Source organism: Podarcis muralis, chromosome 7 (assembly GCF_964188315.1).
Source record: "Podarcis muralis chromosome 7, rPodMur119.hap1.1, whole genome shotgun sequence".
In the NCBI taxonomy this organism is placed as follows: Eukaryota; Metazoa; Chordata; class Lepidosauria; order Squamata; family Lacertidae; genus Podarcis; species Podarcis muralis.
Window position 1 is genome coordinate 724,669 of NC_135661.1, and position 14,798 is coordinate 739,466.

Here is a 14,798-nt window from a genome sequence, read left to right on the forward strand (position 1 = left end):
AGAGGGTTGCTCTTGTGTTTGAATCATTCTGCTTGTGGGTTTGGGGCACCTGTTTGGCCACAGGATGCTGGACTAGATGGGCCACTGGCCTGATCCAACAGGCTCCTCTTACGTACTTCTTTTCCCCATTATCCACTTTCTTTTACTCCTGCCCTGTGGCAAAACTTCTCCTGTGGTCAGCTCAGCCACCCAAGCAGCTGTTTGAGGTCAACCCGGGAATCCTTTCCCCGAGCATGCGAGTGTTGAGATTAAATCTCAATCCTTCAAATTCCTGCTGAAGTAAGGGGTTTCTTGGTGCCATGAGTGGGTGCCAGAGATGGAGAGAGTGACCTGTCATCTCTGTCTCTGATGAGGGAGGGCTGTCAAGAGCCCTGTCTTCAGCACAGAGGTTTCAATGACAAATATATATATATATATATATATATACAGGATATATATATTTAAAACCCTTTAGGCTTTCCAGACTCCAGCATGCTTTTCATGTCTTTGAACCGCCTGGAAATGACAAGCCCATTGGTTCCAGGTGTATGAGGCTCAGGGGTGAGAGAGCAACACTCTGCATATGCTCAGGGGTGCGCTTCCTTTAGGGTGTAAGGTTGTACATTTCAGGAGCAGAACAGAGCTTTGGGGTTGGTTCTGCTGCTAAATTCTAACATGCAAAGGAGCACAATCCTGTGCATGTTTTCTTCCTGAGTAAATCCCACTGTGTTCAGTGGGGCATCCTCCCAGCACAGCATGCATCCAGGGACACTCTTTAGTTCAGATTTCACAGCTCTTTTACCTGCAATGGCAAACATTGTTTGTGTGCCATTGTGAGAGGTGACACTTTCAAACCAAACATCCTCCTGGGGTTTGAAATGGTCTAGGTTGTGGGTGGGGACTTGTTGCCATCTGTCATGGATGCTTTAGCTGAGATTCCCACATTGTAGGGGGTTGGATTAGATGACCTTTGAGTTCTCTTCCAACTCTACAATCCTATGATTCTATGAATGTTGTTAGACTAAAACTCCCACCATCCCTGATGGTTGGCTGGGCTGGCTGCTGGGAGTTGAAATCCAGCAATAATACCTGAAGGGCTGTCACTTGCCTTCAATGCTCTTGGCTACCTCCATCACTGCTCTACTGTTTTCTAACGTAAGGATGGGGGACCTGTGGCCCTCCACCTCCCATCCTCTGACCATTAACCAAACTGGTTGCTGAGGCTTATCAGAGATAAAGGTAAAGGGACCCCTGACCATTAGGTCCAGTCGTCACCAACTCTGGGGCTGCGGCGCTCATCTCGCTTTATTGGCTGAGGGAGCCAGCGTACAGCTTCTGGGTCATGTGCCCAGCATGACTAAGCCACCTCTGGTGAACCAGAGCAGCACACGGAAATGCTGTTTACCTTCCCGCTGGAGCGGTACCTATTTATCTACTTACACTTTGACATGCTTTCAAACTGCTAGGTTGGCAGGAGCAGGGACCGAGCAACGGGAGCTCACCCCGTCGCGGGGATTCGAACTGCCGATCTTCTGATCGGCAAGTCCTAGGCTCTGTGGTTTAACCCACAGCACCACCAGCATTGTCTGCAGGGCCACAGGGTCCCCACTTGCCTTCACTGCCTCTGGCTCCCTCCATTGCCAATCTGCCTTTCCAAAGGCAGGGGTGGGCAGCTTTAATGTCTCATCGTCCCTGGTGACTGTTGGCCAGACTGGCTGCTGGGAACTGGGGTCCAATAGCACCTGAAGGGCGTTGGGTTCCCCATCCGCAAACTAGACCCTCACTTGACTTTACTGCCCCTAGCTACCACCATCCTTGTCGTCATCCCTGACTATAGACTAGGCTGGCTGGTGCTGGCAGGAGTTGGGAGTCTAGCAACACCTTGAAAACCACAAGCTCCCCATCTCTGGTCTTCACTGCCCGTAGCTACCTCTATCACCACTTTGCCTTCTTCTAATGCAAGGATGGCCAACCTGCAGTCCTAGGACTTCAAAGCATTTAACATTCAGTCGCTCTAGAAAAGCATTTTGCGCTTTTCTAAGTGGGGAACTTCAGGTGCATTTTGCACCTGGCTGTCAGCCACTTGCAACCAAGCCAGGATGGCACCTGACATCTCCACCATCTGGAGGTGCATGCCTGGGGATCCTTGGATCTTGACTGTTTTCGCACACTAATGCTTTGTCCTGTAAAATTCTATCTGTTCTATTTTATCTGTGCAGTCAGAATGAATTTCAGGAACCAAAATGCTTTTTCTGTGCAGCTGGAGCAGGAGCAGTGAACAGCGTTATAGTTAACTGTTGCCGCTTGTCTTCACTTCCCCCACTCCAATGCCCTGCTCACAGTTGTGAAGAGTATTCCTACGTTATGAATGGTCCGTGTCACCATTAAGAAAAAGAGGTCGGAACTGGCTAAGATATGTGGACTGTCCCTGGATCAAGTGACTTTTCTTTTTTAAATTCTCAAAGTTCTTAACCTAGCTCAAGATTGTCACCTTAACTAGCCAGATGTTTAACTGAGAATCAATCACAGTCAGTCCATCATTTGAAAAATAAGAGCCATCTTGCCCCAAACTTGCAAGTAGACATTCCATTTTGGCGACTGCAACCTTGGTTTAAGGAGCCATTTGGCGCCTAGCTTATATATCTGAGTTTCTAAGACTGGGGAAGAGACATTGGGGCTCAAGGCTGCCTTGAAACCTATGCTCTGTAACCTCTCATCCCGAATCCTAGATGTAGAAGCTGGTAGTCTGGTTGCTTGGTGGTTAAGAATAGCGGGCAGTTTGCACATGTTCAGAGGTCTGTTTTGTTAGCTGTTTGCTTCTGGGTCCCGTCCCTTGCTTTGAAAACTGGCTCTGGGGGCTGAGCTGTATGGAGATGCCCCTTTACCCATTGCCTGCCTGTATTTTTAAACGGTCATCCATCCAGAGAGAACCCAGTAATCCTTTGTAAGCCTCCCCTGTCACTGCAAATGCTTGTTTGCAGCTGATTGTCCATTGTCCTGCTCGCTGAATGAGGCGTTTATGCCAGGGGCATTTGCAGATGGCACCGTCACCCATTGTGTGATGTGTGTGTGTGTGTGTGTGTGTGTGTGTGTGTGTATTTTAAGCAGTGGAGTTGCCAAGTCAGTTATGCCATTGGAAGTGGAATTCAGAGGGCTTTAAAGAATGCTTGTCTCTGCAGGATAATTTTTCTCCCTTTCTGATACTAAAAACACCCAGACTTCTGTGCTTAATCTTTATTATGTTTTGCTGGCCTGGAGCATAGTCATAGCTCAGGGACAGGACATCTGCCTTGCATGCAGAAGGTCCCAGGTTCAATCCTTGACATCTCCAGGCACATCTTGAGAGAGACCCCCTGAGTCTGAAACCCTGGAGTGCCGCTGCCTGCCAGAGAAGACAATGCTGGGCTGGATGGACCAACAGTCTGACTCACTGAGAAGCAGCTTCTTAGTTAGCCCTGCGTTCAGAACCATGGGGACTGGAATCTTGCTCAATTTTATGGCAAGGGTTGCAGCTCAGTGTGCCCAGCTTCACTTCCCTCTGGCAGCATCTCCAGCATTTTTAAAATTGCATTTTATATGTGTTTGTGCATTGAGTGCAAATCATAAAGAATCTGCTTTGATTGCATAGGTCAGATCGAAGGTCGTGCAAAGAGCACCTTTAATACAGTCTTGGTGCCTGTTTGGGAATGTAGTTGAATGAATGCAAATCCTTTAAAAAAAAATTCTCCGATTTCTTTCGTTTATGGGTGATATATTGGGGAAGATTCTGGGTGGCATCTGAAATCTCATTTTTTTGGCTTTTCAGAGAGCAGGGCTAGGATGTCAACTGCCCAGAGCTTTTGGGGCATGTCGACAAGACATCAGTCCTGGGTGTAACCAAGGAGGAAGCCGCGTGCTGCGGGTTCCAAGTGCCCTGGGGTTTCTCATTATCAGCTTCAATCTGCTGTGTCAACTGCTGCAGCTGCCCCTCTCCTCCCGGCAAGGAGTTGCAGTGGGCTGGTGCTGGCACTCGGGTCCCTTGCTAATGCAGAATCCAGCTGCCGCTGTCAGGGGTCTAGTTGACGCAGCATTTAAAAATAGATGTGGGAAGCTTAGGGGTGTTATGCAATGGCTCCCAAAAGGGTGAAGTGGGTGGGCCGGCCAGCCACCAAAGATCCAAAAGAGGAAGGGGTTCAGGTTACTTCCCCTGACCTTGAAGCCCATGGCTTCACTACAAAAGCAAACCTGAGGCTGGGGTGTGTAGAAATCAGGATGCTTAACAATGTTAATCGCATTCTTCGGAGATCGTATTTCCTTAAACCGGTGTCATCTGGCGGTTCACGTTCAACACAGCTTGTCCTGGTTTGTAGCAGAGCCAGGGTCCTTGCTTTGAGGGTCGCAGCTCAGGTTTGGCAGGGCCCAAAAAGAGTTGAAATCTTGAGTCTTGCAAGGAGAGGCCATCGGTTGGACAAGGAATGTGTCCCTCAAAGCAATCCAAATGAGAAGTGGGGGAGAGAGAAAGAGAAACACAAGAAGTAACTGGCACATTTTATTGGAATCATATAATTGTAGAGTTGGAAGGGACCCCAGGTATGATAAGAAATTCAATATTACCGTATTGGCCTGAGTATAAGCCTGACTTTCCCCCCAAATTCCAACTGTGAAAAGTTAAAGCGTGGCTTATATTCGTGACCTTACAGTATGCAGCCAGGAGCGTGGGGCGCCGGCAACGCAGCATTGCTCCCACCCCCAGTATTCAGTCAGGAGCAGCATGGAATGGAGCTGCTTATATTTGGGTATTTTTTCTTTTTCTCCCCCCCCCCCTCCAATTTTAAAGGTTCGGCTTATATTCGGGTGCGGCTTATATTCGGGCCAATACGGTATTTCTCTGTTGTTGGTGTATGTTTTGAAATAAAAAATTTCTTATCTATATGATAAATGTTCATAACTGCATATATAAACCACATGTCTGAAACCCCACAGAAAAAGTCCTGTAACTATTTTGTCCCTCCCACATTGACCTCAAAAATTTCTCTGCAAGGTCGAAGGAAAATGGAAAAGCCTCCCCATTCTCTTTTCCTTCACAAATCCTGTCTTAAGGGTATGTCTGTGTATGAATAGGGTGAGCCTGTGACCTGGCTCAGGAACTAAGTATTTGTCATTACAAAAGACTGGCCAGGCTCCCCAGGGTATCCAATCAAGTGACCATTAACAGGGAATATGCCAGACAGGAGATAAACAACTCACTCAGATTTGCATTCAGATTTCTGTTGTAGACTGCCTCTTCTGTGATGTAGGTATGATGCATCTGGGGGGTGGTCTTGGACTACACCCCTTCTGTGACGTAGGTATGGTGTTTCTGGGGGTGGTCTTGCACTCCAGGGCGGGCAATTTAAAATGTCTATATAAGGGCGGGCACACCTTTGTTCTGGGTCATCCTCCTTTCCTGCGTGTGAGGGGAGCACCCTGTTGCAACAGTTCAATAAAAGATCAGGCTTACGAGCTGTTTTGCTTCTCAATATTCTCTGATTGGCCTCTGTTATTTTATCCGACCGATGGAGAACCTGCAAAGGACTCTATAAGGGCTCTTGTGTCCCCCATAAGGGAATAAGGGCAGATTTTTGTTTATTACAGTTTCTATTGCGGTTGGGAGGGCTGGAGTCCGTATTCTGCCTTTCTTGAAGCTTCAGGAGTCGCCTGAAGCTTCAGATTTTGCACCTGGCTATCGGCAACTTGCAACCAAGTGAAGATGCCAGGGCTCCAGGATAGCGCCTGAGTATCTGCACAATCTGGAGGTGCTTTTCTGGGGATCCTTGGGTCTTGCCTGTTTTCACACACTAGCAACACAATCATGTAGAACCAAAAAGTCATACTGAAAAACGTGACTTTAGAGCTGTCTGGCCCCAAAAAATGGCAACTAGGCATTCTGTTTTGGCAACTGTACCTCTGGTTTAAGGAGCCATTCAGCACCCAGCTTATATATCTGAGTTTCTCACACTGTCGCCAGGTATATATAGGAAAGGGCGAGGAAGGAGGCGGAGCTCTGCACATCATGCGAAGTCTGCCATGGACCGTACAGCTGTGGTGGCAGTAAATCTCTCCCGCTAACAGAGACATCTTTGGCTCTCCTGGCTTGGAGTCTTTTCCAGCACATGTGTGCAAGATTAAATTCACTCTCTCTTTCAAGGGTTGAGTTCTCCCAGAGTAGGATTGCTCCTTCCATGCCAGCCGACAGACCTGGCGAGTGGAGGATGAAAGGAGGCGCAGTGGGGAAAGCTGCCGGTCAGTGTAGACAACACTAGATGAGATGGACCGATAGTCTCTTTCTATACTCCTGTTTAAATCAGCCTTTTGTCAGAACAATGAGGACTAGAAACTTACTTTATTTTTAAAGAAAAGACCATGGCTCAGTGGGAGAGCACCTGGTTTGCAGGTGGAAGGTCCCAGGTTTGATCCCTCAGAGGGTCTAAAGACTTTCTGTCTCTAATAACAACAATAATAACTAATAATTTATTATTTATACCCTGCCCATCTGGCTGGGTTTCCCCAGCCACTCTGAGTGGCTCCCAACAGAATATTTAAAACACAATAAAACATCAAACATTAAAAACTTCCCTAAGCAGGGCTGCCTTCAGATGTCTTCTAAAAGTCAGATAGTTGTTTATTTCCTTGACATCTGATGGGAGGGTGTTCCTCAGAGCTTGTGGGAGACCGGACTATATTTTTTTTGGGGGGGGGGGGCACGGAAATGAACGAATTTCTATGCCCCACAAATAACCCAGAGATGCATTTTAAATAAAAACACGCATTCTACTCATGTAAAAACATGCTGATTCCTGGACCGTCTGCAGGCCAGATTTAGAAGGTGATTGGGCCGGATCCAGCCCCCGGTTCCTTAGTTTGCTTACCCATCATTTAGGGCTTTAAAGGTCAGCACCAACACTTTAAATTGTGCTCAGAAATATACTGGGAGCCAATGTAGGTCTTTCAGGACCAGTGTTATATGGTCCTGGTGACCGGTCCCAGTCACCAGTCCAGCTGGAGAGCTGTTTCTGCCGGTCAGTGAAGTCAGTATGTGCTAGGTAGACTGATGGGCTGGCTCAGTAATAAGGCAGCTTCCTCTGTTCTTATTTAAATTCACTCACCCTTCAAAACCATGAGGACTGGAGTCTTCCTGTTGTGCACCACCGCAAGCAGCAAGCTAGAGACTCCGGGGGTTCTAGGCGCTTCCTGGGGGAAAAGATAGAGGAAGAAGAGGAAAATCAAAGCTTCGGCAATGTTGTGGCTGTGACCAGAAAATGAAGTCAATGCAAATGTAGATTGTAGGCTCTCTGGGGCAAAGACTGGGGGGTTTCAGGGTTCTGTGCTGGACCTGCAAACACCCAGTTTCACATCACCACTCTCCTTCCGCCTGCTCCCTTACAGAGCAGCTCCTGCTGATGCAGTCACGTTCGCCGTGAAGCACTCGGATGATGTCGAGGTCGAAATCATCAGCGACGGCCAATCAGAGCATGCCCCTGCCAACGGCGGGAAGCAGTGGCCTCTGGACCCCAAGACCACCTTGAGTATACAGATGACGCGTCCCAGCACCGAGGCCAACGACAACAAAGTAAGAGACATTCCCACACTCGTTGCTTCCCTGAGCTTCCGGTAGGCTCAGTTTTGCATTCCAAGCAGGGGCAGCATTTTGCAGTGGTTCTGCGTTGCCGCGGGTTGGACTAGATGACCCTCAGGGTCCCTTCCAACCCTACAGTTCTATGATTCTTTAGCTGTGATTACTGCACTGCAAAGGCTTTGACTAGAAGGCCCTTTGGATTCCCTTCCCAATCTACAATTCTGTTATTCTACAAGTATCAAGACTTGCAGGATTTTCATTTACAAATGCACAGCTTGATCAGGACAGGTACCAAGCAGCCAGGCACATGGTGAGGCAGGGATGGGGGCCTTTGCTGAGCAAATGCAAACGCTGCAGTTTAAATTCACCTTTTAGGGAGCATCAGCTGCCGCTGAGTAAACATGCACCATTCTTCTTGGCAGTTGTGCGGGGCAAAAGTGTAGGGTCATGTGAATCTATTGTTTCAGTTCTGCTTCCAGCTGATTGCAAAACTGAAATCACCCTTGGTGTCTCTAAACGGGCCGTGGTGTGGCAAGGCCTGTGGTTTTGTGCCAGTCCCCTAATGATGCAAGCTTCATCCTCAAAAATACCAAGGCTGGCAGTTATTTTCCTGGCATAGAGACTGGAGAGCTCTAAGCTCGGAAGGACTGGCGGTGAACATGCAGCTGACCCTTATCTGGCACAACGTATCCTTGGATCCCTTTTCCATTTCATAGGATTGTAGCGTTGGAAGGAACCCTGAGGATCATCTAGTCCAACCCCCTGCAATGCAGGAATCACAAATGGCCAGCAACCTTTGCTTTAAAACTGCCAAGGAAGGGGAATCGACCACCTTCCAAGGGAGGCCATTGCGCTGTCGAACAGCTCTTGGTGTCAGAAAGTTGTTCATTTATTGTAACTTGAATTTATTGGTTTGGATCCTACCCTCCAGAACAGGAGAAAACAAGCATGTTCCCTCTTCCATGGGACAGCCCTTAGGAAGATGGCTATCGTATCTCCTCTCAGTCTCCCCGAGTCTAAACATACCCAACTCCTTCGACCATTCCTCATAAGGCTTGGTTTCCAGACCATCATCATCTTGGTCACCCTCCTCTGCAAATCTCCCAGCTTGTCAATGTAGTTCCAGATTGTTCCTTTGGCATTTCAAAACTTTTAACTCTGCATTGTACCTTCTTTCCTTCCTCAGGTAACTGTGGGCTATTATGGTGAGAATGGAGGCCACCCCATTGACCAAGCTGGTGTTTTCCTGACGGGAATTGGTAAGTATGAAGATGTGCTCTCCCCCTCTCTTTCTCTGTCTTTCCCCCTAGGATCATAGAGTAGGGAAGGACCAGATGGTCTTTCAAACTCTGCTTAGAAACCTCCAGTGAAGAGTGTCCACAACCTCCCAAGGCAGTCTGTTTCACTTTCAAAAGGTCTTGCTGTCAGAAAGTTCTTCCTGATGTTGAGATATTTGAGAGACGGCTATCCTGTCACCTCTGTCTCCTCTTTTCCTCGCTAAACATACCCAGATCCTTCAACCATTCCTCATCTGGCTTGGTTTCCAGACCCTTGATCATCTTGGTTGCCCTCCTTTGCACGCATTCCAGCTTACCAATATCCTTCTTAAATTGCCGTGCCCAGAATTGGACACAGTATTCCAGGTGTGGTCTGACCAAGGCAGAAAAGAGTGGTACGATTACATTGGGACAGTAGACTTCTGTTGAGGCAACCTAGAATAGCATAAGCTTTTTTTGCTGCTGTATCACACTGTCAGGTTAAGCTTGTGGTCCACTAAGACAGCTAGATCCCTTTCGCATGTACTACTGGCACGCCAGGTTTCCCCCATCTTATATTTGTGCTTCCGGTTCTTCCCGCCTAAGTGCAGAACCTTACATTTGTCCCTGTTGAAATTCATTTTGTTAATTTGGGCCCAGTTCTCCAATCTGTTATGGTCATTTTGAATCCTGATTCTGTCTTCTGCGGCATTAGCGACCCCTCCCAGTTTGGTGCCCTCTGCAAAGAGGCGTCTTTTGTCTCCCCACCAAGGAATTGTCGTCTGACGCAGCTGAGAAGCTTCCACTGTCTGAGGCTGCCATTCTTCTGAATCCCAGTTGCTGGAGGGCCCTTCTGCTTGGGTCCTGTTTGCAGACTTCCCATGGGGGTATCTGGCCGCCGAGTGTGAGAACAGGATGCTGCGTTAGATTGGCCATCGGCCTGATCCTGCAAGCTGTTTTTAGGATCTTTCTTACGCTATGCTTTTATCAAGCGGTTTTAAGCTCTTTCTAAACAAAACAACTCTGAGCTGGAGCCCTGGAATTCCTGGCTGCATCTGGAAGAACCTACCAGTGCTGGTTGTGGAGGCGGTGGAGCAATTTTTATCTACAGCCGTACCTTGGTTCTTGAACGGAATCCATTCTGGAAGTCCATCTGACTTCCGGAAACGTTTGAAAACCAAGGCGCTGATTCTGATTGGCTGCAGGAGCATGTTCAGCTTCCGAAAAAAGTTTGCAAACCCGAACGCTCACTTCTGGGTGTGCGGCGTTCGGGAGCCAAAACGTTCGAGTCACAAGGAGTTCGAAAACCAAGGTACGACTGCATTCATTTTGCTCTGGCCTTTTTTGTGAAAGCAGGGAGCTCCTTCCACCCCAGCTGTGCTGGCTCTTGTGGCCGTCGCTCCAGAGAAACCGTAGCCGTGAGCGTTGTCCCTCTGGTCTCCAAGGCAGCAGTGAAAACAGCTCTCCAGCAATGCCGGGGTTGTCTCACATGATGGGTCCGGATGCCGTCGGGAAACCGGATAGTTGGCCCTCCTTGAAAGGTGGATGGGTGGGTGGGGTGTATGTTACTGGACTCTTGAATCAGGCTAGCAAGGACTGTCTTACACACACACACACACACACACACACACACACACACAGACACACAAGCTTTGTTACTTACTCTTAGAATCATAGAATTGTAGAGTTGGAAGGGATCCCTGAGGGTCATCTAGTCCAGCCCCCTGCAATGCAGGAATCTCAACTGAAGCATCCATGACAGATGGTCTTCCAACCTCTGCTTAAAAACCTTCAACGGAAGAGTCCACCACCTTCCGAGGGAGTCCATTCCACAGCTAAGGTTTAGTCGGCATCTCCTCATTTGAATCCATCCATTTGGGTCCTGCCCTCTGGAGCAGCAGAAAACAAGCTTGCTCCCTCTTCTGCGTGCTCCTTGAGGACTAGCACCTTGCATTATTTTTAGCAGGAGGCAGTAGCTCGGTGGTGCAGCACCTGCTTTGCATGCAGAAGGTTCTGGGTTCAATCCCCAGCAGCATCTCCAGGTAGAGCTGGGGAAAGACTCCCTGTCTGAAGCCCTGGAGAAGCTGCTGCCAGCCAGTGTGGACACTGCTGGGGTAGGTGGACCAGAGCTCTGACACATCAGAAGGGAGCTTCCTAGGTTGTTAAATAAGGCCGTCATTCAGATCCATGAAGGCGGGGATCTTAGGGGAAAGAGCACAGAAGTAGCATGGAACTGTTATAGATGGATCGGGAAACTGGGAAACGACCCAATATCTGGCTTTTCTCTCTAAGTAAAGGTAAAGGTACCCCTGACCATTAGGTCCAGTCGCAGACTCTGGGGTTGCAGCACTCAGGAAATGTCCCGGATATCCCACAAAGTGGGAAGGGCTTGCTGACTCGACTTTTGTATTTTTCTAGAGATTTCTCTGGATGTCGATGCTGACCGCGATGGGGTGGTGGAGAAGAACCACCCCAAAAAGGTGAACATTTCTTCCTGCTTCTGTTTGCATGGAGATTTGCAAAGATGTGGTGAAGAGATTTTAAAAAAATAAAAATGCCGGGGGGTAATCCCTTCACCAGCCTGATCAGTGCTTTTTCCCCTAAAGAAATGTTTAGGGCTACTCTCATTTTCCTACTCATATTGAATTACTGCCCCTCAATGAGGCCAAACTTAGATTCACCAAATATTTTGGGGTTTACACACCCCCTGCATCCCCCAGAAAAAAGCAGTGAGCCTGATGCTCTCCACCTGTTTTGAATCACAACTCCCATCATCCAGTGCCACCGGAAACACTCTCTTTGTGGCTCATGGGTGTTGTAGTCCATCGCAGCTCGAGAGGCACCAAGGTGGGTGACGGCTGGACTAAGGTCACTTGCTGGGCCTGGCACAGAGCTGGCCCTTGGCTTCCTAGGGTGGGAGCAGATCATTTGAAGCTCTTCTTTGTGACACTAAGCTCTCCTCTCTGATATCTGCCTGAAATCCTGGAGAGCTGCTGCCAGTCAGAGTAGACCATACTGAGATGCATGGACCAGTGGTCTGACCTGGTGAAAGGCAGCTTCCTTGTTATATCATAACCTTCAGGACTGGGGCATCTGCCTCCTTAGTGCCCACCTACAAATGCCTGATCCCGGTTGTGTGCTTCTGTCCCCAAGGCCTTGCGGAAACGGGACAGCTCTCCTCTCCAACCAGCTGCCCAGGGAGGTGGGTACGCAGGACGGAGTCAAATGGGGTTAGCCCTCAGCCCTGCAAGGCATTTAAATTGCCATGAAAAGCTCCCACGGAAAGGCTGGGACACTCTGTACGAAAGGGGAGCCTCCCGCTCTGCCCTGCCACCCGTCCTTTGGCACAGAGACCCTCCATTCCTCCAGGCTCCCTGCTGAGGTGAGGCAGTGATCCTTCTGGGCTGCAACGCTCCTTGGAAAAGAGCCTCTTGCTACCCTGGGGTCAATCGGGGCAGAATGCTGTGCCCAACAGAACTGCAACCCAGAGCCTTCCTTAGAAACTGACTCCCAAGGAAAAGGGGCACTGAGTATCCCAGCCATAGTTTAGGAGAAGAACCTCAGAAAAACCCCATGCTGATCAGGCCAATGGCTAATAATAATAATTTTATTATTTGTACCCTGCTCATCTGACTGGGTAGCCTCAGCCACTCTGGGCAGCTTCCAAAATGCAGTGGTACCTCGGTTTCGGATGTCTCCGTTGCCAAACGTTTTGGTTTCGAATGCCAAAAACCCAGAAGTAAACACTTCCGTTTTCGAACGCGCCTCGGCAGTCCAACGGCTTCCGCTGTGTGTTTTTCAATTTTCTCAACTGAATTGGCAGACAACCCTTTGCGCCTCGGTTTTTGAATGTTTTGGAAGTTCAATGGTCTTCCGGAACGGATTACGTTTGAGAACCGAGGTACCACTGTATACACTAACATAATAAAACATTAAATATTTTAAAAACTTCCATATACAGGACTGCCTTCAGATGTCTTCTAAAGTTGTATAGTTCCTTATTTCCTTGGCTCAGGGGTGACATAACTCCATGCCCTCCAACATCTCCGTGATGGAAAAAGGGACGTCCTAAGGAAAAGAGGGACAGTCCGAGATAAAATCAGAAACCAGGACAGCTTCTGTAAATCCAGGACTGTCCCTGGAAAATAGGGACACTTGGAGGGTCTGCAAAATGCTTGTCAATCTCACCAAGACAACTGATTAAATTTTTAAAATTTATTTATTTATTTCACAATGGACATTGCTTCGTTGTAGAAGGGGGGAAAAACCTCAAAGGTAAAACGATACAATTATCCATAAGAATAATGATTTTAAAAAAAATCATTGAAGGCCAATGCATGCAGAAAGTCATTGACGAACCCACACTAATTGGGTCACAAATCTGCAAGAGTAAAATGTGCTGCTTTGTATAGTTACTCATCTCCTTGACATCTGACGGGAGGGCGTTCCACAGGGAGGATACCACCACCAAGAAGGCCCTTTGTCTGGTTCCCTGTAACCTCACTTCTTGCAGGGAGGGAACCTCCAGAAGGCCCTCAGAGCTGGATCTCAGTGTCCGGGCTGGACGATGGGGGTGGAAATGCTCCTTCAGGTATACTGGGCCGAGGCCGTTTAGGGCTTTAAAGGTCAACGCCAACACTTTGAATGGGGAGCTTCCTGCGAGCCAATGTAGGTTTTTCAGGACCAATGTTTAGACAGTCCTGGCAGCCACTCCCAGTCACCAGTCTGGCAGCCGCGTTCTAGATTGGTTGTAGTTAACTGATGGAGAACGTCCAGCGGGCGGTGGGGAAACAGAATTTATCTTATTGGCACAGCACTGGTTCAAATGATAAAAGCAAAAAGGGGAAACCCTTTGCCCCATTCTGCTGGCTAAACTCAAGAGGCGGTGGTGGTGTAGTGGTTAGAGTGTTGGACTAGGACCCGGGAGAGACAAGGGTTAAAATCTGGCCCCTGGCCCCCCGGACTTGGCCATGAAACATGCTGGAGTAACCCTGGGCCCAGTCACTGCCTCTCAGCCTAGCCTACCTTGCAGGGTTGTCGTGGGGATTAAATGAGGAGAGGGAGAGCCACCTTGAGCTCCTTGGAGGTGAAAGTGCCATCGAAATGCAGTGAAAGTGTTGCAATTCCAGGCGGTGTGGACGTGGGGTCCAGATGGGCAGGGTGCCGTTCTGCTGGTGAACTGCGATAAGGAAAATCCGTACACTGGAAAGGAGGACTGCCAGGATGACAAAGTCTTCTCGAAGGATGGTAGGTGGGGTCTGTTGAATCCCCCAATCCCCCCCCCTTTTTTTTGGTAACAGTATTTTATTCTTTTTCCAATCTAGAAAGTTACGTTTGTTACTCAGCAATTACATTCTAATTCAACTAAACCAGTGGCTTTCTGCTCACCCGACATTGATGTTTGTAATTCAAATTACATACAATTGCATTTTAAGGTTCCGCCTTACCTAATTTCACCCTCTCTGACATGTTTCTTAATATATTCTGCTATTTTCTTGCACTTCAAACCCCTCTGTTATCCTGGCCTTTGGGAAATAAAATTTTATATAGACTAGAAAAGGGTTCCCGGTCTTTAAAGGAGTCTAGATTTGTATCAGCGCCGTCAATTTTGCCATCTCTGCGTATTCCAAGATTTTCATCACGAATCCCCAAATTCTGATGTGCATTTCTCTTTTCTTTTCCTCCCTCCGCCTCCCCCGGGTCTCCTTTCCTCTCTCTGTCCCGGGCATCGAACCCCCCCAGACCTGGAAGACATGTCCCGCATGATCTTGAGAACAAAAGGCCCTGACCGGCTGCCTCCAGGCTACGAGATGGTCCTCTACATTCCGCTGTCTGACTGCGACAAAGTTGGGGTCTTTTACCTTCAGAGTAAGTGGGCTGTCTGTTTCCGCTCTCTGCGCTGTGATGTTTTTACTGCAAGAGTCATCAGGACATAAGGAGAGCCTGGCAGCTGGATCAGGCCCAGTGCC

General features: G+C 48.5%; 1 protein-coding gene across 2 annotated transcripts in view; it reads left to right on the plus strand.

Annotated features, from left to right (window-relative positions):
- PADI2 (peptidyl arginine deiminase 2) overlaps positions 1-14,798 on the plus strand; it is a 72,282-nt gene that overhangs the window by 18,945 nt on the left and 38,539 nt on the right. For both annotated transcript variants that reach the window (XM_077930970.1, XM_028741491.2), the window contains exons 2-6: positions 7,384-7,567; positions 8,760-8,832; positions 11,248-11,309; positions 13,959-14,076; positions 14,572-14,697. In XM_077930970.1, coding sequence (XP_077787096.1) covers positions 7,384-7,567; positions 8,760-8,832; positions 11,248-11,309; positions 13,959-14,076; positions 14,572-14,697 — 563 coding nt within the window. The remainder of the gene's footprint in view (positions 1-7,383; positions 7,568-8,759; positions 8,833-11,247; positions 11,310-13,958; positions 14,077-14,571; positions 14,698-14,798) is intronic.